Source organism: Scomber japonicus, chromosome 9 (assembly GCF_027409825.1).
Source record: "Scomber japonicus isolate fScoJap1 chromosome 9, fScoJap1.pri, whole genome shotgun sequence".
In the NCBI taxonomy this organism is placed as follows: domain Eukaryota; kingdom Metazoa; phylum Chordata; class Actinopteri; order Scombriformes; family Scombridae; genus Scomber; species Scomber japonicus.
Genome location: NC_070586.1, coordinates 25,776,369 through 25,797,538, shown reverse-complemented (window position 1 = coordinate 25,797,538; position 21,170 = coordinate 25,776,369). Strand labels below are relative to the sequence as shown.

The 21,170-nt window shown below is 41.4% G+C and overlaps 1 protein-coding gene across 1 annotated transcript in view; it reads left to right on the top strand.

The window, feature by feature from the left end:
• The first annotated feature begins 2,716 nt into the window (after nucleotides 1–2,716).
• kiaa0825 (KIAA0825 ortholog) overlaps nucleotides 2,717–21,170 on the top strand; it is a 110,943-nt gene continuing 92,489 nt past the window's right edge. The window contains exons 1-5 of the mRNA XM_053326108.1: nucleotides 2,717–2,850; nucleotides 9,931–10,099; nucleotides 10,559–10,753; nucleotides 13,234–13,419; nucleotides 13,589–13,913. Of these exons, the coding sequence (XP_053182083.1) occupies nucleotides 2,720–2,850; nucleotides 9,931–10,099; nucleotides 10,559–10,753; nucleotides 13,234–13,419; nucleotides 13,589–13,913 (1,006 nt within the window). The 5' untranslated portion in view covers nucleotides 2,717–2,719. The remainder of the gene's footprint in view (nucleotides 2,851–9,930; nucleotides 10,100–10,558; nucleotides 10,754–13,233; nucleotides 13,420–13,588; nucleotides 13,914–21,170) is intronic.

Below are 21,170 nucleotides of genomic sequence, written 5' to 3'. Positions count from 1 at the left end.
CCTTTTGCCTTTAGGCTGTTGGTTGGACAAAACAGGCAATTAGAGGATGTCACCTTGAGGTCTGGGAATTTGTGAGACTATAGACAAATTGATTCATCAATTAATCATAAAATAATGTTGAAATCTACTTGAAATAAAAAATAATTTGCTGCAACCCCAAGTGGGCACCAGGCATCTTTGCAGCTGTTGATTCAATGTCTTTTTTTCACTTGACAATTTTTTTTTTTTTTACCTGTGAAGGAAATATCACCATATGTATTTGTTGTATACCAGTTAGAATTACAACATATATAAATGTTGAGGTTTACGATAACTGTAATAATGGTAGTTGGAAGACAATAAGCTACATAATATCAATTGCTCCAGTGTGACAATATCGTCTTGTTTTTCAATGGTTGTAATTGACTCATTGCTCAGGGTACTTTAATACTGTTGAATGATGATGATTATTTCACGAAACAGCAACAACAAGTAATATGAGGATTAAGTCATGTATTATTCATTCCCTCGGTGTAAGCTAATCACATAGGCATTTGTTATGATGATGCCAAGTTGCTGCGCTGCAATTTCTGAACAGGCTTACGCTACATATTTTAAGAAGATGTTATGTCCACATATTTCCCTTAGGTACAGAAAAAAAAACTGACCTATACATTTGAACAGGTTTGAGGAAATATGTCACTATATCAAATGTGATGAGACTAAAGCTCATCGATAAGCAGACAGGACTTATTTTAAAGAAGAAAATCAGTCAAAAACAGTGTAGCAGGACTATATGTTTGCACAGTAACAGTGGAGCCAAACTCCCCCCTGGGCATGCATGAGATAGTTCTCAGCAGTATTGTGATCTCAGGATATGCACCTATTTAATTTATTATGTTTCTTTTGCCGCAGACTGTTAGGTACGCCCTTTAAAATAATGTTGACTTTAACTTGACATGCTCTAAGTGGCTTTAAAGCGGCGGCCTGGGGGACGTGCTGCTAAATATTTCAGGACAAACTCATTACTGTAAATGGGCCTGTGTGTTAGCCTAGCTGGGGTAGACAGGCAGCAACAAGAGAGATAGGACAATGATGTGTGTGTGTGTGTGTGTGTGTGTATGTGTGACTGTGTTCCTTACTGTGTTCTAATAGCTGCAGAGTTGATGTCTCAGGCAGGCAGCATCTCAGCGCCCGGCCCGGTTGTCCCTGTTGCAACACTTTGAAACACACAGGGGCTCCGCCAACATCTGCTTTGTAAAGAGCTAATGACAAGACAATAGAGACCGGATGATTTAAAGTATAGTACTAATGAGGCCCTGTGTGCTGCCTGGAGACTCCTGACATACACACATATTGCATGTACACACTCATGCTTAAGATAACAGATGATATATTGGCAAACCGGGAGGAAAACACCCAGCAGACACACAGTGTATACATTTAGACCTTCTGTCCATCTGTCCATCCATCTTTCATACACTTGTAGAAAAGCATGGTGTTGAAGACGGCACACACACAGACAGACACGTGTGAAAATACACACACACTGTCTGGCTCAGCCCATATAATTACAATGTTGGGTTTCCTAATCCTTGGATTGAAAATCTTCCCTTTCAGTAATGGCTGCATATAGACCTCTTCTCAGACAGTGGCGCAGAGGGAGTGTGATGATGAGGGGAAACAGTAAGAGAGAAGAAGAGAGGAAGAAATAATAAAGGACAAGCTTAACTGGTGAGGCTGTCAGCAGAGGAAAATAATATTTGTCCAGCTGGACAGGCCTCCCTTTGTGCAGGCTAAATGAATGTTGAGCTTCCTGTCTGCCCTGTCAGAGAGAGTGGCACAGACTGTGTGCAGCAGCGAAGAAGCCGAGCGGAGTGCGGGGAGCTGTTTGGAGTTTGACAGGGATTATTAAAATCAGAGCAGATGACGAGGAAGGGGTGAGAGGCGGAGTGTGAGAAAGCCAAATTGACACAGACACTCTCCATTACCTTCCACTTGACTCGCGTTGATGACAATGTTGATATGAGACCCAGCAACGTGGCACTGGCGTGGGATTGGCTGTTAGCATGAGCGTTAAGCACCACAGGGTAGGGGGGCGGCCCTCAGTTCTGGCGGAGACGTAAGGAGATGAGTTGTTTATTTAAAGCCTCGACTGAAGAGCATCTCACCTCATTGTTTATTTATTTGGTCTATCTTTTTTTCTGTGTTAACTCACTGTAGTGTCAGTAGGTGGAAATGGTTAGAGACTGAGCCAATGCATTTTGATCAGGGGTCTTCCTGCTGCAAATGATTTTCCAAGGAAAGAGAAGGGGAAGTGGAAGGAGAAGCAGGGAACTGTTTTTATTAATGATAAGCTTCCTTTTGTTTCAGGTGCAATTGATTTCTGCCTCCTAATAAGACTCTTGTTTGAGGACATTTCAAATTATTACAGTCCATATGAGTGTGTTTGTGTGTGTGTGTGTGTGTGTGTGTGTGTGTGTGTGTGTGTGTGTGTGTGTGTGTACAGTATGTGTCTGTTTATGGTTTATTTCTTGACAGACAGCTGTGATAATACAACACTGCAGATAGCTCAGTCGTTTGATGTCAGTCTACATTGTTGATTTAATCCTGACACCATTGCTGTCTTTTCCATTACTCTCTTTTATGAACTGGAACATGTCATGTGTTGTGTTTTTCATATTATACAGTAAGGCCACCTCTCTGTTTTCTCTCCAGCTCCTCCTCCTAGCAGAGTAGTATGGAGTGGCCGGGGGATTTTCCTGAAGACCATGCCTTTGTTGAGCTGGGCGTTCCAGGGGTTTCCAGTGACCTGGACTTTGAACAGCTTCTAAAGGACACAGAAGAGAAACTCAAACTCAATGCCAGCAGGTCAGTTAGAGTAGCAAAAGCATTGACTTAACATTTCCTCATCTTTAAATTGCCACAGTAGTGTCATTTAGTGTTCCATTTTTTGTAATTCACATGTCCCCCAATCATTTATTCATGTAACCCACAGTTCTTTTACATTTACTTGACTTTGAAGCCAGATTGATATTAAAAACTGTCCCAGTTGACAATAATACCCCTAATAAGTAGATATGGACATGAATTTTTTAAGGCAGTGTGTTGAGAGATAATTTCCTATTGGGGATTTCCATTTTTTTCTGTGGATGTCAGATGACTGGCAGGAAGCAAAGCTCAATGCAGTGTGCAGTTGAGAAATAAATGTTAAACAAAAACTTTGACAAAACATAATTAAAGCTTTGTTGGTACTTTGATGGATTACGTTACGCCTTTATGCCAATTTTCACATCTGTGGAAGTTGTTTTTTTCTCCTGTTAAAAGATTAAAGAAAACAAATGGCTCATTCTGAAGGTGGGGAAAAAAAGAATGATTTCTTTATGCTGACTGTGAGACACCAGCAGGAATATAGTAAAAGTGAAGTGAAACTTGTATGATTGACATGCCTTAAAACCCACATCAGTAATATTGTTTACAGTGGCTCCAGCAACAGATTCATGACACCACAATAAAAAGCTGAAACATTGCATCCATCTTTTATTGATCTGTTTTATTTGATTCTCTCTCTCTCTCTCTCTCTCTCTCTCTCTCTCTCTCTCTCTCTCTCTATCTCTCTCTCTCTCTCTCTCTCTCTCTCTCTCTCTCTAATCAACATTGTCATGTTTGACCATATACACACACTGATTTTCAATAGGGTATTTATTTGCATAGATATTTATTATAATACAAGTTAAGTATAATTGTGGCAGCATTACTCAGGAATGAATGGATAGATCATTCCACTTACTATATGTCAGTCTGTCTGAAGACAGTAAATATATCCTAATCCAGATTACAACTGACACTGAAATTAGAAAAAATAGTCTGTTTAGATGGCTGAACACTTCGCTGACACATTTGCAATAGGAAAATAGCTATCAGAAAAGCATTGAATATACACTTGCCTCTGTTCACACAAATGGTAGTGTGTCATGAGGAATGTGACTAGTTGCATGTAACTATGGGTTTTTAAGTAACCACGGTATTGTAATGTAGGAAATTATTTTTCCTTAATAATCAGTTTTTTTAAATGTATATGTAAATGTGTTCTATTTCTTCATGGTAACTCAGGTATATTTGAGCTGATTTTTGAGGATTGGATAGTTTCATTAAACTTTGAATTTTACATTGTCCTAAAGCCAAGTATTTAATAATATACTCTGAAAGAAGAAGACCCTTGGTGGGTCAATTTAATTAATTACAGGAAGAAAACTACCTCTCATAATATGCTGTGGAAGAAATGCAGTGTAGCAACTTAAATTTGGTGTTCTCCAGTGCACTGTCACTCAAGACTGAAATATAGATGTCTGTCAATGATGGCAGACAGGGATAGCACAAATAGATTGATAAAGAGGGAGACATGGAGGAGAGAAGAAAAAGAGAATCTATATTTCAGGTCTTTTATCGTTTTCGGCGTTGTGAGGCTGAGGGCAGATGATGAAGGACAGGCTAAATGTAGCAAGTGAACAAAGCCTCACTCTGGCACCATTAGTGTCTGGGACTCATCCCTTCCTCCCTCTCTCTGTCCCTCTCTCTCCCTCCCCTTCTCTCTCTTTCTTTCCTTCCTCCTTCTAAATGGGAACATAATAATTGAAGATTCCACATCTTGAAACGAAAACCCTTGGGTAGGTAATTCAAGGCTTATTACCGAAGGCCGGGCCATTTTTCTGCTTTCTAAGCATTAAAGGGTTATTTTGTGTTCCTGCAGATGGGAGAGGGATAACCATTATGAGAACAAAGCATCCAGATAATGGAGAATGGGCTAAAAATAAGGCAATCCTCCTCTCGCCGTGGGGGACCACTGGTCAGTGTCTCTGTCAGACTACAGCTAACTTCCTCCCAGACTACTTCAGGATAGCCCTTTCACTATTGGGACACATCCAGGAAAACAAAATCTTGCAAGGCCTCTATTTTTCCTCAACCAGGGTGGGCTGCAGACATATACTGTACACAAATCCACAGCTCACTCACCTGCTGCCTAATTGACTTATCAGTGTCTGGGACAAATTACGGAAGTGGACGAGAGGAAAGGGAAGACGAGAGATGGTGGAGACAGAGCTGCCCACAGCCATGAAGGACTTCAACCTGTTTATGGGTCAAAGTGACTGGCCTGCTCCCAGTTCTCAGATGTCAGAGATTTGCCTAAGAGCTGCTCCCTAATTGAAGGAGATTAAGATAGGCTGACAACGGAGCTGGCTCCCCCAAATTGAAATGCTGTAATCCATTAGTTTTCATCAGATGGGACAGTGGTGCGGTGCAGGGTTGGGTGAGGGAGTGGGGCTGGGGAGTGGTGGGCCACCAGGAAAAGACCTCTAATGAAGTGTCAGCACAGGCCAAGAGACTGCAGACAGATCTCTAGTTTCTCACTGGCAAGGTAAATGACTCTCACTGGTCGCCTGCCAATCTCGATCACGGTGCAATATCAATACTTTTAAATTTGATTGTGTGTGTGTGTGTGTGTGTGTGTGTGTGTGTGTGTGTGTGTGTGTGTGTGTGTGTGTGTGTGTGTGTGTGTGTGTGTGTGTGTATTGAGTGCTTCTGATAATCAGGATTTGGCATGTGTGTGCAAGCAGTTGGAGTTGAAAACCTGCCACACTATAAAATCTATTGTACAAGGTTCCTTTTCAATGAGCAAAAATACTGATCTGCAGTCCTCACAGAATGTAGTTGATTTTGGGTTTAGCTGTGCGTGACGCGTGTGTTAAGTTAGTATATCAGCTGTATCGGTTCTCCGGTATCATTGGGCTGGGGGCCTGGGGATCTGAGGGTTGAGGGCACTAAGTGGGCGACAGGCCGGGCCAGGACGGGATCTGTTTTCAGCTTGTTCATTCAACCCCATTCACTCCTTTTCCCCTTGCAGAATGGGGCCCTTTGATGGAGGAAATATTTAGTTCTCAGGCGGCTGGTTTGGCACTGACTGGAGCTGGGGCTTATTTGAAAGGGATCTTCCTGCCCCCATTGCCTCCAACCCCCCACCTCCTGTAGGCGAGCGGAGGGGAGCAGAGCGCGACAGACAGACAGCCCCACAGCAGCCCACCCACACTAAATTAATTCTGACAAGGAACTTAAGATAACGTCAAAGCGCTGACTAATCGCGGGATTGGGTTTCTGTTAGTCAGGGAGCTGTGAAATGTGCCATCATATCTAATAAAAGACCTCCGGTTGCTCCCTTTCTCTCTCAGCGGGGGTGAAGGTTGGGGGGGAGCACAGTTACGGTGTCGACTGTCTAGCTAGACCTGTCTGAGAAACAATTAGATTTCACTTCAGCAGTGAAAGTGCAGTGTGTATGTGTGTCAGTAAGGCTGAGATGATTGACATGTTTGTCGAGAGGCCTAAAGAATCCTTTCCTCAGAGTTTCCTCTGCCTCTTTTCTCATTCTCTTGGCCCTTTGTTGAGTTCTGCTTCGGTGTTTTTGCCATTACAGGTTCGTCCATTGTCGTCTTTACTCAGAAGGAGGAATGGTTTTATTTTCTGTGACTCCTCTGTTTTCTACCCATTTTTACTCTCCTCTTCTCTCATTCTCCCTCTGTCTCTTTGCTTGGCGTCTGAGCTGCTGGCAGTGGAAGTCATCAGGTTTGGAGCTAATCCTGCCAAGTTGATTAGGCTGCAGGTAGCTTTCACATTGGTGGGCAAAAGGTCACCACATTGTGGAGAGCTGGATGGACTTCTTGACACAGACCATCCACATTGACTTTACAACTTACAGCACAAGGCCCTAAGGAGGGGTAATTGAAAGGCGAGAGTAAAGAAAAGAAAATTAGGAAAGTAAGAGTTTTGAGGAAAGAAGAAGGAAAGAGGGGAAAAGGAGAGAGAAAAACTGTGGAGGCAAAGCTTGAAAATTTATCTGAAGAGGCAACTGGAAAAAAGACTTGGCTGTTGCTGTAGCCATTAGAGTACATTGTTTTGTTGACTGAAGGCAAGGGCGAGATGATGGAGAGTGGGGCTAGAGTGAGAGTAGGCTAAAAGACATTCTCTCTCCTGTCTCAGTCTATGGCCTCATATGGGTTTCAATTCAGCAATCTCTCTCTGGTGTGTCCACACATGGCAAAATTGAGTTCAAAGACCACATCTCACAGACTCTAAGGCTGAAACAGTGGATGTCTTGGAGTGCAAGGTAGCTGCAGTTTAAACTGACCTCAGTTCTGTTGTAAAACTTGAGAAAAACCACACAGTTAATATCCATTGCGCAGTCTACTTACGTTTTCTGTTTTTTAATGAACTTCTGACAGTCGGTGAAAAGTGAGCTACAGATGGAAGCCCATTTGAAACCTGCTGTCTATGTTAAGTCCTGGGGTGGAGCCCAGAACCAACTATAAACATGCATAGGGCTCCATGCTGCCATTTCATCTATTTATTTGCAAGTCATGGTCTGATAGAGAAATCTGTGCAATTAATTCATTTTTTTAATTTCCTCTTAAATGTATATTTCTTTGCTCATATTTTTACCTTGAGAAATTTTCAAAAATAGGAAAGTAAAGTTGTGATTTTTTAGTAAGTTGTATCTACCACCTTTTCTCAGAAAGTCATAGCTGTATTCTCTTGAGAGAAATCAAAGTCATAGGTCACACAAACAAACTGAACAGTCCTTTGTGTTGCTGTATAAAATGGTGTCGATTAATTTTACACACAGCACCGTCAGCAGTTCTGAGCCATGCTGGTAAAGCTTGAACCTTGCTGTTTTACAGCTATAGTGAGCTTTGGGCATGCATAGTTAAGAGTCGATGCACTCACAGTCTGTCACAAGTTCAGGGCATTATCCTTCCTGTAACACATGCATACATGAATGCAGGCAAATACAGAACCATGCACACTGGAAAAAATGCATAAGCAGGCATTTACAGAGGAGGGCATAATAAAGACCTACTTTAATGAAAGAGATCTGCACTTGTGGAACAAGTATTGCTTGACATCGAACACACCCACTTTTATAATCAAGGTTTCTGTCAGTCAGCAAGTTTGTGTGAAGAGAATAAAGTTAAGTGCATCATCTAGCCTGTCTTTAGGAAAAACAAGAAGAGAGTGGAAGAGATAGTTAAAGAGAGAGAGTGATAGCATTAGTCGGTGTTCAGGCTAGAGGATAGCGGTTTGTAACAGTCTATAACATTTTATCCCCCTGTGTTTTTCCCCTCTGAAACGAAAGTGTGTCAGATTGAACGGTTATTTAATGTGTTGCCATTGTAACACATCTGGATGTGTTCATGGCCCAGGAGCAGGCAGGAGGCAGTTTATAGACCTGCGGTAAGGGATGATCTGTCTGATGGGGAAATGGGACTTTGGTACACACACACACACACACACACACACACACACACACACACACACACACACAGAGACACATATCAGACCATGGTCACAATTTCGGGACATTACATAGATTTACATTAATCTAATCCAAAAATCAGCTTTTGCCCTATTGGGGACACAACTTCTGTCCCCAGTTGGACAAGCCTTCTCCAATTAACTGGTCTAAATTCTGAAATTTGTCCTTAGAAGTATCCTATGACAGACCACACACACATGCACACAAATTAGAGAGACAAACATACAGTTTAACTGATTAATATTATAACTATCTATTGATTACTTTTTTTATTAATCATTTGATCCCTTAAATCAAATGTCAGGACAAATGCTTATTATAATTTCACAAGGATCAAAGTGATGTCTTTAGCCATTAACCATTGATCATCATTCATACATTTTCTTGAGTTTCTCTTTTTTTTTTATTAAGCAACCGATGATCCAATTATTAATATCAGATGTATTACAGTATGTTCTACACACACACTCTCATTCATGCAGCTTGTGCACATTTATAAACCCACAGTCACCATAAACACAGCAGCAGTGTTTTCAACAGCATAACTTGTTTAATTATGCAGTCATGTAGACCTACACACACATACACACACACACAGTTTTACATTGGCAAATATATATGCATTGATTTGCATGGAAATGACTAAACATGTCGGGCCCAAACATGTCATTTCTAATCTGTCATATTAAAGGGGGAAGTGGAATAGGTGATGCTGTCTGCTAAAATCAAAAGAGCTACGTGTGTGTGTGTGTGTGTGTGTGTGTGTGTGTGTGTGTGTGTGTGTGTGTGTGTGTGTGTGTGTGTGTGTGTGTGTGTGTGTGTGTGTGTGTGTGTGTGTGTGTGTGTGTGTGTGTGTGTGTGTGTGTGTGTGTGTGTGTGTGTATATTTGTGTCAAGGGGAAGAGTAAGACGTGAAATGGCAAGGAGTGTGTGTCTCAGATGCCTACCGATGCCTGTAACGCCACTCTACACCAGATGCTAAGCACACACTCACACACTGATATATCGATGTCTGTGTTCATTACTGTTGATGCTTCTGTATCTGTCGTCTCACAATACAGAAACTGAATGAGGATGAGTGAGGGCCAAATGCGATGTGGAGTGTACATCCATGTCTGTCTTTAACATGGTGTCTATATGGCTTTAATGTGGCTGCTTTTGTGTACTTCTCCTCCTGGTGTGTGTATGTTTGATGTCTGTGGTGATATTTAATCTCTTGAGAGTCTTCTTTCAAAATTAGGATAATGTGTCAGTAGATTTGACAGTCACAGACTTTGTTCGATCATGTCTGGATAAGGAAGGAGGCGAAGATTAGTTTTAGCAATTCAACAGGAACATGCACCAGATGGTAGAGCTCATTTCCAAACTAGTTGTAAAGTAAAAGTTATTTGTTATTAGTAGACAATACTGTAAGTAACACTGTGAAGTTGAGACTAAGTTGATTGAAAATGTAATCTGTTTCATATGTATCTCCTCTTTGTTGTTGTTCAAATGTAATCTAAGGGAATTTTGGAAGTAAATGTTCCAGTTTGGTAATGTATACTGTTTCAGCTCTTAGACTTACAATGTATGTATCTCTTTGTCATTCAGCATTGAGAAGCAGATGATGGAGCTTCAGGCCAAAATGGGAGACTCCCGTACAGGGGAACGTCCGCCGAGCCCAACAGAGTGCCTGCAGTGGTTCAACCTCAGAATGCACAATGATGTTAAGCCTGTTACCACAGGGCATCAAGAGCTCATGGACTTCTTCAGAGGCTTGGTAATACATTAGGATGATGACACTGACTGATGTAGATGATAATAATATTAATATTTTCCAAATGATGACCATATATTTTGCAGATAATAAAACGGTAGCAAATTACATTTTTCAAAAATGAGAAATTTACTAAGATTGAGATTAATGATAATTCATGATGGTTATGTTGATTCAAACGATTTTATCGATCGACATTGATTATGTGGAGAAACCTCAATTGCACTGACACACATCTGTTGAAATGTAACTGTTTATTCACAAGACCTTAACAACCCCTATAGTTAGTAAATTCATTTGTCTCAAAACATTTTTCATAACTTTTATACATGAACTGTTTCATGGGGTCAGATTTGGGCTGCTGTGGCTAATAAAATTGTCATTCAGACTGCATTGTCCACTGCTCTTATCTTCTGGTAGTTCAGGATATTAACATTTTCATCCCTCCTCTGCTCCATTCAGCAACATTACCTGAGGTCTGAAGAAGAGTGGAGAGAGGAGGCGACACTGCAACTACTGCTGAATCTGTCATCCCAGTGTGGTGTCTGCTTCCCTTGTACCCCTTCTTCTACCCCCTCGTCTTCCTCCCTTCAAGCTCAACTAATTGCCTCCTCCGTCCATTTGGTACACACATTCAGAGATGACGCTTCATTTGTGGTAATACATGATTTTTAATTCAGTTCAATTGATTCTTTACAATTAATTAGTTATTGAGTTAATTCATTTAATTTGCAATTCAGCAGTTGAGTGCTGAGGTATGACAAGCTGATCAAAACCCAGAAAAAGTTCCTGAACTATGCACATCTGATTTTATAACCAAAGCAGCAGCTTCTCTAAAATAATGACACTGAGCCCTTTAAAGCTCCCAAACAAAGGCTTGATAATTGCACATGTGAACCTCTGTACCGAAAGGAACAAGATACATGATTTGAATAAGCTGGTGCTTGCTAATTCCATTCAGATATTTCCGGTATCTGCAACTCATTTAGATTAATCTATTCAGGACTCTAAGTTATTGGTTAATGGTTTCTCACTCTTTAGAGGAGATAGAAACATACATGGTGGTGGGTGGAGGGGATAGGAATTTTTTGTAAGAAGCCATCTTCCTGTAAAATTACGCTCTGATTTTATGCTGAATGATATAGAAGCATTGTGGGTTCAGGTACTTCTACCCCACCTAAAACCAACAGTGGTGGGCTACTGCTATAGACGCCCTGATGCTGACTACTTCACTCAATAAGTAAAGCGATTGACAGAGAATCTGATGTGAGCAGTGAAATATATTTGCTTGGAGATATGAATATAGACTAGATAGCCAGTAACTACCCAAGGGAGAAAAAAATATTATCATTAATTAGTGCTTGTAATAGATGACAAATTGTTTCCTTGCCAACAAGAGTTTTCTCAAAGCAAGTAGGCCATACTATGCTCAAATATAGTCTCTGTACCGGTAAGTTTTAGTGACCACAATTTGGTTGCTCTCAGTGGAAAGGCTAACATTCCTAAAATTGTATTTAGACAGTCATACAAAAGATTTGTGAATTAACTTTGTGAAGGATGTTAGAAATGTTGGAATGGTTGTGTACAGTGCCGACAACCCAGAGGTTCTTTTCAACTGCTCTCATTGATATTTATAGAAATTGTTTGCTAAAACTAAAATAGCCCAATAGATTAATATACTTGTAAAGAATTTAATGAAAGAGAAGGATGAAGCTAAATTGATAAAAAAATACTGTAAACTGAGAAACCAAATTACTAAATTGAAAGAAGAAAGAATATTATAGGCAAAGAGTTGAAAGTATTAAACGTGATGGTCAACTTTAGAATACCTTGAATGAAATCATGGAACAAAGAAAAATGCATGTGCTTCTTTTGTTGAATCAGATGGTATGTTTTTAACTAATCCTGAAGATATCGCTAACTATTTTAATTACTTCTTTTTCACTAAGTTGAACAATCTGAGGCAGAGCCTAAGTGGTACTGATTCTAATCATTGTGAACTGATAAGTAATGCAATAATGAATGGTAAAAAAAAAAAAAAGTCAATTCATTTCAATTCAACTGTGTAGAGACGACTAGAAATGTTAAGATATTGTTGAAGACTTCCTGAATATGTCAGTGCAGGCACAGGCAGTCTTGACAGCATGTTGTTGAACATTGCTGCTGATTACATTTCAGGTCCCTTAAGTCACATATTGAACAGATGTCTGCTATGTGGAGTGTATCCTAAACTGTGGAAGGAGGGGCAAATTATTTCATTGCTTAAGGATAATAAGTTACCTTTCAGTTGGCCTAATAGTAAACCTATGATTATTCTCCCTCCGCTTAGCAAAGTAATGGAAATAATCATTCCTGTTCAGATCCAAGACTACTTTAACAACAACAGCTTGACTACTAAATATCAACATGCATTCAGAAAGAACTATTGACTTGTGCAGCACTTATATAAATGACTCATGATTGGTTGTGAGTTACTGATGACTCAAAAATAGCAGGATCAGTTATGTTCCATTTCAGTTTCACATTTGACTCATTGATCATGTTTTAATTGAAAAGCTCAAATTATATGGTGCTAGTTCATTGGTGACGAATAGTTAGTTTAGCATATGGTATGACTCAATGAAGTTGTCTGGGACCACTTCTGTTTTCATTTTTTAATGACTTTCTGGCTGTGAAAAAATGCAGGTGTAACAATGTGCACTGACAATTTCATTGTATGTTATGCAGCAACCACATGCCATGATTTAAATCAAGTTTTGTATAGCAAGTTGAAAATACTATATGATGTAATAAATTAGCCTTAAATATACCCAGAGTTAAAGATATTTTCTTTGTGTTATGACACAATTAGATGGTGAAGCTATCCATCATGGACCTAGCACATTAATACAGTTGTTAGAGAAATGGATCGGGTCATTGTAGTCACAAGAAAAAGTTCTCCTTATGTACAATCACACATACTGTACTGCTAGACTTTTTCTGGGCTGTTCTATTAAAGTTAGCTCTAAAAAGTTGCACTCCAGCAAAAGATTTCCTCAATCATGGCCACTTTTCAGATATCTCCTACTGTAAATGTGGTATTGTTGATTATTGTTGTGTTTTTGTACCTCCATTCCATTTGATTCTTCCATTTGAAGATCCAGGAAGTGTGGGATGATGTGCGTCTCCAGCTACGCCGGCACCTGCTGAACCGACTGGCTTCCCGTAGCCCAGACCATCCTGGACCCAGACTAACTTCTACTTTGTCTGTCGCTGAACGTGTCCAGTGCCTGCAGCAGCTTTGCTTCCTTTACCCCGAGTCTGAAGCTCTCACACATTACCAGGTACATTGAAATAGTAAAATATCTTGTGAAGTATTCTGTAATTATCTGTAATTCTCTGTTTCAAGTATAGTTTCCTTATGAACTAGGGTTTTTTGGATTGTACTTACTTCACCAATATGATACGGTTCTAATTTTACAATGAGATATTATTGTGATTATCCTTATCCAGGGCCTAAGAAGCCAATCTGTGTTGGTTCTTCTGCACTCTGCCATGAGCTCCAGCCCAGGCGGTGAGACTGGCTTTGACAAACTGACCATGGGCTTCCGCTCTGTGGTCCCAGCTCTAACCCAAGCCCTCACAGAGGACCTCCATGTCCTTCCAAGACTAGCAGAGCCACACACCATCCTGGGTTTCCTTAATGTAGCCTACCTCAGCACTGTGGCTCGCGAATTGGCCTCCCTGGTGGAGAGAGAATCTGAGACAGCCCTGAGGGACAACACCACGTTCAGCAGCAAGATCAAGAAATACTCAGCCAGGTCCCGGGCAACCGTAGGTAAGTGGTTCATTTTATTTATTTATTTAGACTTGTTCATGTTATTTTACTCTTTTTGCTTATTTTGCTTTTTATTCTCTCTCTTAGGCTATGGTTTTGAGTTTATTTAGATGTACCTCACTGCTCTTTTTTTCTCTTCCATTTCTCCCCTTCTTCTCCTGCTTCTTATTGTTACCCAATAAAGGCTAACGATTTTCTCTCACCCTGCTCTCAATTTTTACTTTTCTGTTACTTTCCAACTGCAGTGTGTAGTGATCTGAGCCAGAGCCAAGGCCTCTGTAAGTGATTGTCAGTAACTGCTGTTCCCATTGTAATTGCTTTCTTTTTACTGCCCTGTTTCCCGTCTGCCTCACTTTCCTCTTTACCAACAAAAAGACAAGAGTAGCATTTCCAGGGCCAAGGTTTCTTTTGAAATTACTTATAAACACTATTTACCGCATACTTCATCTATGACCTTGATGAGCCCTGATCCCAAGAATGTCAAAAACATATCCAAGTTCTGACTACTTTACAGTGTCAGAACTTCTTCACCATGCAACTAAGGTAATATGTACTATCGTAATATTGTCATCTTGGCCAATGGTTAGTTTTGGTTGATAAGCATAGCTTTACTATCTTCTTTACAGCAATTTCATTTATTAAAATCAAAAAGTATTTGATAACATGACAAGTGTGGAGGCGCATTAGTGGCTTCAGACAACAGGACCTTATAGCGGAAAGGGGGAAATTGATTCATCTAAACTTTCCTCTTACATTTGAGCAGTGATACAGCCATGTAGGAAGAACAACAGGGAGGCAAGAAGGAGTTGGTGTGAGAGCAAGGTTCAACATTTTCTCAACTCTGCCACACAGTGAAAAGGACATTTGAGAGATGAAAAATATGAAGAAATACTTTGAATAGTTGCAACTAATGCAGAATATGTCACTGTGATGGCACAGGCAGTGATGTTATACACTGAGACAAGAGAAGAGCACAGGCCGTCACACACTGTGTCACTTTTGATACTCAATTCCCCTCATATTCTCTTTGTTTGTTTCATATTGGCCTATTTACGGCTTGCTGAGGGTAAAGATTCACCACCATAAAAAAAATGTAAAGTGTGTGAGCCATTGTTTACTTTTTTAGAAATGGTGCACATGTCAGCTTCCCTGCGGAACAGGGAGAAGAGTGCTTTTACATCTGCCATTCTTCGATAAACACACCACCAGCCTTGCTTCTTTCTCTCCGTCTCTCCCTCCCTCCATCTCTCTCTTTCCATCTCCCTCTCTGGTTTTTACTTTCCCTCTCCTTAAACGTGAGATGAGAGGAGGCAGCCAGGATAATTGGCCATGCGTCAGTTGGACTGTTTGATCACGTAACGCGACGGAGGCTACACACCTACGTGCCGCTCAACAAACCGTCAAATGTAGCACCGGAGGCAGAACACGGCTCCAAAGGGAGCGGGGGACCCGTGCTGTGTAATGATGGTAAAATGGAGCAGTTTTGCCTGTGCTGGGTTTACGTGTGTGTATGTGTGTGTGTGTGTGTGTGTGTGTGTGTGCGTGCGTGTGCGTGCGTGTGTGCCTGTGTGTGTTTGACTATCGGCTGCAACACAGCTTTGAGGGCTACAATTGGGATTACATTTTTGTGTTGTTCATGTTTTAAGTCCCCCCCAAAAAGCCCAAGAACCCACATATCCACCACCCAAACGCCCGTGGCTCCTAAAGAGCCAAAGCTCGAACATTAATGCATAATCTGCTTTCACACTTTACTGTCTATACTGTATGCTACGCCCATAATTGTCAAGACAATTATGACAGTGGTAACAAAAAGTGATTCTATTTTCATAAACATCCAATGACTCCTTAGATCTCTTCTTCCTTCCCTGCTGTGTTATTGTTTATTTCTGCAGTAGAGGCAGGCGGTAGGTATATTTTGATAAGAGCCATGCCCGGGAGACTGTGCAGGCTCCCAGGGGAGCAGCGCTGTCTGTAGCATCAGCCACTGTCAAACCACTGAACCATTTAACAGCGTTCACGGCAAGATCTGCCTCCTCTTTTAACCCTACCGACTCAAAGGCAGGCTTTGACATTGTACCTAGACGGATGTGAAGGGTCTTAGCCCTTTTTATTTTTCTTCCTTTTCTTCCTTTTCCCTGCATTTCCTTTACTCCATCGCTCTCGCATCCACTTCCTCTCCCTTTTTCTTTTCTTGTCTTTTCCCATTTTCTTGTAGTTTTCCAAGTGTAATGGGGTGAACAGTGAGACTGGGGAGTGGGTCCGACAGGTTGGCTGGTCAGGAACAATACAGGCTTTAAACCTTACCAACACACCTCACTGAGTCTGCCGGGGAGTGGGTGGGCCAAGTCTGCATGTACATGTAACTATGTGTGTGTGTGTGTGTGTGTGTGTGTGTGTCTGTGTGTGTGTGTCTGTGTGTGTGTGTGTAGGTGTATGTGTGGTGCACTTTGCCAAAGTAAAGAAAAATACTGTATTTTTTTCAGTGTCCTCACCTGTCAGATACATTTGCAGTCATGGCACTGATATTCTGCTGGTCATCAGTAAGAGGTTTTATACCTTAAAACTATAATCTAATTTCTTAGCTGTATAAATCTATGATTTTTTTATAGTCACATTTAGTAAAATGTATTCATAGAGACAATTCCCACTGTTTTTTTCAACAGTTTAGCTAATTATTGTTTCTGATAATACAGTTGGCAGAGGTTATTAGAATTTGCTAAACCTCTAGATAATGTGGTGCAGTCGTGTAGAAGCACCAAACCCATTTGCTATGGTGCACTTTTATTTATGTTTTCACCTTTTACTTCATGTTGGGTGTGTGTGTGTATGGGGAGGGGGGGGGGGGGGTGGTTGCAAGAGTGCATGTTGTCACCTTTGAGCATGTGTCATGTGCCTGTGGCTGCCCATTTGTCTTTTACTCGATGTGAGTATGTGTCTGTGCACACTACAGTAATTGCAGGCTTACTTAGAAAATTGTGTGATCAAGAGTAATTTAATACCTCCTTTTTAAAAATGCATCATTAAATTTCCATATGGTAATTTTCATACGTATGCATAGGAGATCCGTGTTTTTGTAGGACATCAAAAGCTTTCATTCCAACTTCTCTGCATACACACATACAATTTATTCCCCAACAATCGACCACAAGGGTGAAGTCGAGGTTGTGAAATTCTGTTCAAACACTTTGCAACCCCATTCTGATAGCGCTGATTTGAATTCCACTTCCACTAATTTCCCTATATGACTACGTCTGCAGCTCCCTATAGATAAAAAAGAATTGAGTTAGAACATGTATATAAAGCACATCCACCCCCACCGCACCCCCTTCCTCGCCCTTTCTGGCTCTTTGAACTCTTTCTTAGAGAAAGCACAGCAGCCTATTCAGCAGGGAGAGAGGTTCTGTAGTGACGCGAGATAGCTAGGCTGAGGCTCTGACTGGCATTGGAGGTGCTTGTGGGGATTGAGGCTACTTGGGAATGGCATTTGTTAATATTTAATAAGAGCAGCTCCTCACTAGATCATATCTCTGCCTGAGTTTATACACACTGTCAGCCAGGGACGTGCACCCGCATGCTGCCATGTAATTATGGGCAAGGTAGGGGGGTTTGTGTGAGTCTCTGTGTACACGTGGGCATGTGTGTTTGTGTGATGCTTCCAGTTAAGGATGGTGCTTTTTTATGCCGCTCTCTTCCTGTCCTGGTAGATGCTGAAAAGGCCTTGTTTAAGAAAGTTACCACATAGAGCAAGTGGTTGTTTACTAATCTTAATAAGATGAGCTGGGTCTTTATTCTCTGGTTGTGTTTATGTGTGAGTGTGTCCCAGTATTCATTTTCTCTAAATCGTGGCTCCAATGAAATCACAGAAAAGAAAATGTTTCATGGCTCTTGAGAATGTGTATTATGCATGCCATTTATTTTTTTTCCATTTCCTCCGAGTGGTCACAATGTCTTTTGTGTCTCACTCTTGAAAAGCTCAAGGATATGAACATTTTCCTGGCACCTTCTATTGAGAAAGCACAGACAAAAATGACTGGCTTATTGAGAGCAGCCAGCAGTTCGTGATGAAGAGTCAGAGTGATTCGCTGAGGGCTTGAAAACAATAATGCAAACAAGGGCACTAAACAAGTGGCTTTTAATGAAATGCCCCCATCATGACAATACATTCCTCAGTTTTCTTCATCCAGGCTGCTCGGTTCAAGTAGGCGGAGGAAGCCAGAGAAATCTTAAACCCTATCTTACTGTCAGTATTCACTGCAAAGAGAGACAAAAACAAAGAGAGAAGAAAGATAGAAAGAAACAAACATATTTGACATTACAAAAAAAAACCCCACCGCCAACCACCATTACTTTCTTGGTAAGGCAACTTAATTGAGATATCAAATATTGCTACTTTACCCTTCTGTGAAGGGCAGGTGGCTCCTGCTGTGGCCTTGTTGGACAGTACCTAGGGAAATAGCCACCAGAGACCAGGGCTTCAGTGGTGTGTGTGTGTGCTTGTGTGTGCATGTGTCAGCGTGTGTATTGGGGAATCACAGCAGGCGGCCTCCCATAATAAGGCTGTCTGAGGGAGCAGTGGGCTGCAACTGACGAAGAAGACCCCAGCTGTCACAAGGCCTAGCGGGCGGTCCACTGTGGCTCATAGCCCTCTACCAACGTACGCACACGTACATGCACAGACGTACCCTAAGGCACCCACATGACCCTGCTTGACACCCTATAAGATGAGCACAGAAGGAGGCATGGACACACAAAAAACACAGGCACAAAATGAAACACACAGAAGTGTTCGGCAACCATAGCGTAACACCCCAAGAGCAAAACACACACACACACACACACACACACACACACACACACACACACACACACACACACACACACACACACACACACACACAAACACACATACATAAGAAGGGGATGAACCAGCCTATTTTAGTCCCTGGTTAGGTTGGTTAACATCTGTATCAGACATCATGCTGAGAAAAAATGGTGATTCCACTGCAGGAGAAACAGGAGGGTTGTGTTGAGTCATGTCAAGTTGTCAGTTGACATTTTGTTTTCACTGTTGCTGCTTTGCTTTGCTCAGTGTTACTTTTATTTTTAAAGGCTGTTGAGTTTAGATGTTTGAGCTAAACAGCTTTAGGTTCAGGCCTCAGTAACTTTTTGTAAGACAGGAAATGCTTTACCATACCATTTGTCCCAAAAGAGTCAATACTTGGTCCCCTTCTATTCAAATGCTACATGCTCTTGTTTAAATACCATACTTATACAGATGATACCAAAATTTAAACAGCTCTTTTGCCTGGTCCTTCTTTGCCTTGCATCATATGGTGTCATCAATCAATTAGAAAGCAAAAAGGTCTGAAAAGTGTGTTATCCTCATCTCAGATATAAATTATAGCACTCACAACAAGAATAATAACAATACTTTTATTTGTGTAATTGTGTTTTATCTTTTTATTCAATACTTAAAGCACCTTGTATTTCCGTTGTGTGTGGCATGCTAACATTGCCTTGCCTTTTGAGCATCTTCCTTCCTTATCTGTCTGAATTTACTGAGACCAAATGCTTACATCATTTTTAGACGGGCTGCGCAATACACACATCTACAGAAACACAAATAGCTCGTCTTTACACATTTTAATCACATGATTAAAGAGGCCAGTTGGACAGTGTGGTAAGAGAGAGGCAGGCCACCCCTCTGATGGTCTGATTTACACTACAGAGGGACAGAATGAGAGAAAGAGGGGACGATGAGGGACAGGGGATGAGAGAGAGAGATATGCTGTGCTGGAGAGAAATTAAATCAGTGGCTAAATTATTGCATGATTGCCCATTCCCCAAAGACTTGGGCATCATTTGGTAGAAAGTGTCTAATAATTGGTTTTCGGCCATGTCAGACACATGCAATTCCCCCTACTAATGGCTCTGTTAGGAAGGACTGGGCCTCCTGGGTCATAGAAGGACAGAAACTAGCCAGACGGCAAAAAGCGTCCTACGCTCTTCTCCTTTTTTTCTCAGATAAATGAGAGAATGGGAGAGAAAGAGAGACACAGAGAAGGGGAGAGATGGCAAGAAGGAGAGAGTGTGTATGTGAGTGAAGAGGAAATGAAGTGGCAATAAGTGCAGCCAAAGGGGAAATGCTCTTCACCGTGAGTTTAATACATCAGACTGGGGATTTGGCAGCCCGCCACACAGCAATTGTTTACCTTTTTGCTCACTGGCTGCATCTGTTCTGTTTTGTAAACGGCACTAAACTATTCGCCCGTAAACACCGGAATCAATAACAACTGCTAAGGGAATTCCCTTATCCCGCCTCTCCCTCTCTTTCCCTCCCTCTCTTCCCCATGTTTTCATCCCTAACCACCACCCCTTTCCCTTCCCCTAGATCCCCTCCTCTCTCCCCTCTGTCTCTGCTCCCTGCCAGTCAAGAGCAGGATGTGTTTGTGCACATATGTGTGTGTATGCGAGAGAGAGAGAGACTGTGTGCTGTGGAGCTGATGGTGGAACCCACAGGAGAGACAGACAAGGAGAAGACTGATGGCTCGCCAAAAATACCTGCTCTGTTTGTTTTTTTCCTTTGTGTTACATTGTTGTCATTGTTAAAAGCTACAAACTGAGACTGGCCACTGTAGACCCACAGAGTTCAGTTTTTTTTAAAACATTTATCTTTGCCCTTATGAACCCCCCCTCTCTTTCCCACCTGCCCCATGATTGCTTGCTTTGAGGGTTTCTGAGATGCAGACTGCGTTTATGGTTATCACAGTAATATGGCAAGCTATTCATTTTCTTTTTGTTCACAAGAACATCCTCACACTATGATGTCATTCAGAGGAGCTCTCTTATATAAACATCTTGTATGACTTTTTGCCCTGCTTTCAGCACCTTATTGATTCTCAGTACATTGACCCTTGGTTGAACCTTTGTGCTTGCTTGTGATCTTCCTCATTCTGCTCTATGGGACATGCTATGTACTATGCTATATGACACACCTGGGTGCTTCTAAGCACACCCTCTCCATCAACCAGCTATGAAAGCCTCCATTTGGCCTCACTGTTGTGACAAAGGTATAATGAGGTTTAGATGGCTGTGTACTAGACTGCTATGGCTATAGGGCTATTTGGCTAGGAAGACAACTATAAATACCTATATAGCCTGGGCGACAGCACTCAATGAGAGGCTGAGGCAGAGCATTACTAAACATCAAGGTCATGTGCGACTATTTAGTGTGTGACTTAGTGACTGAAACAGTCA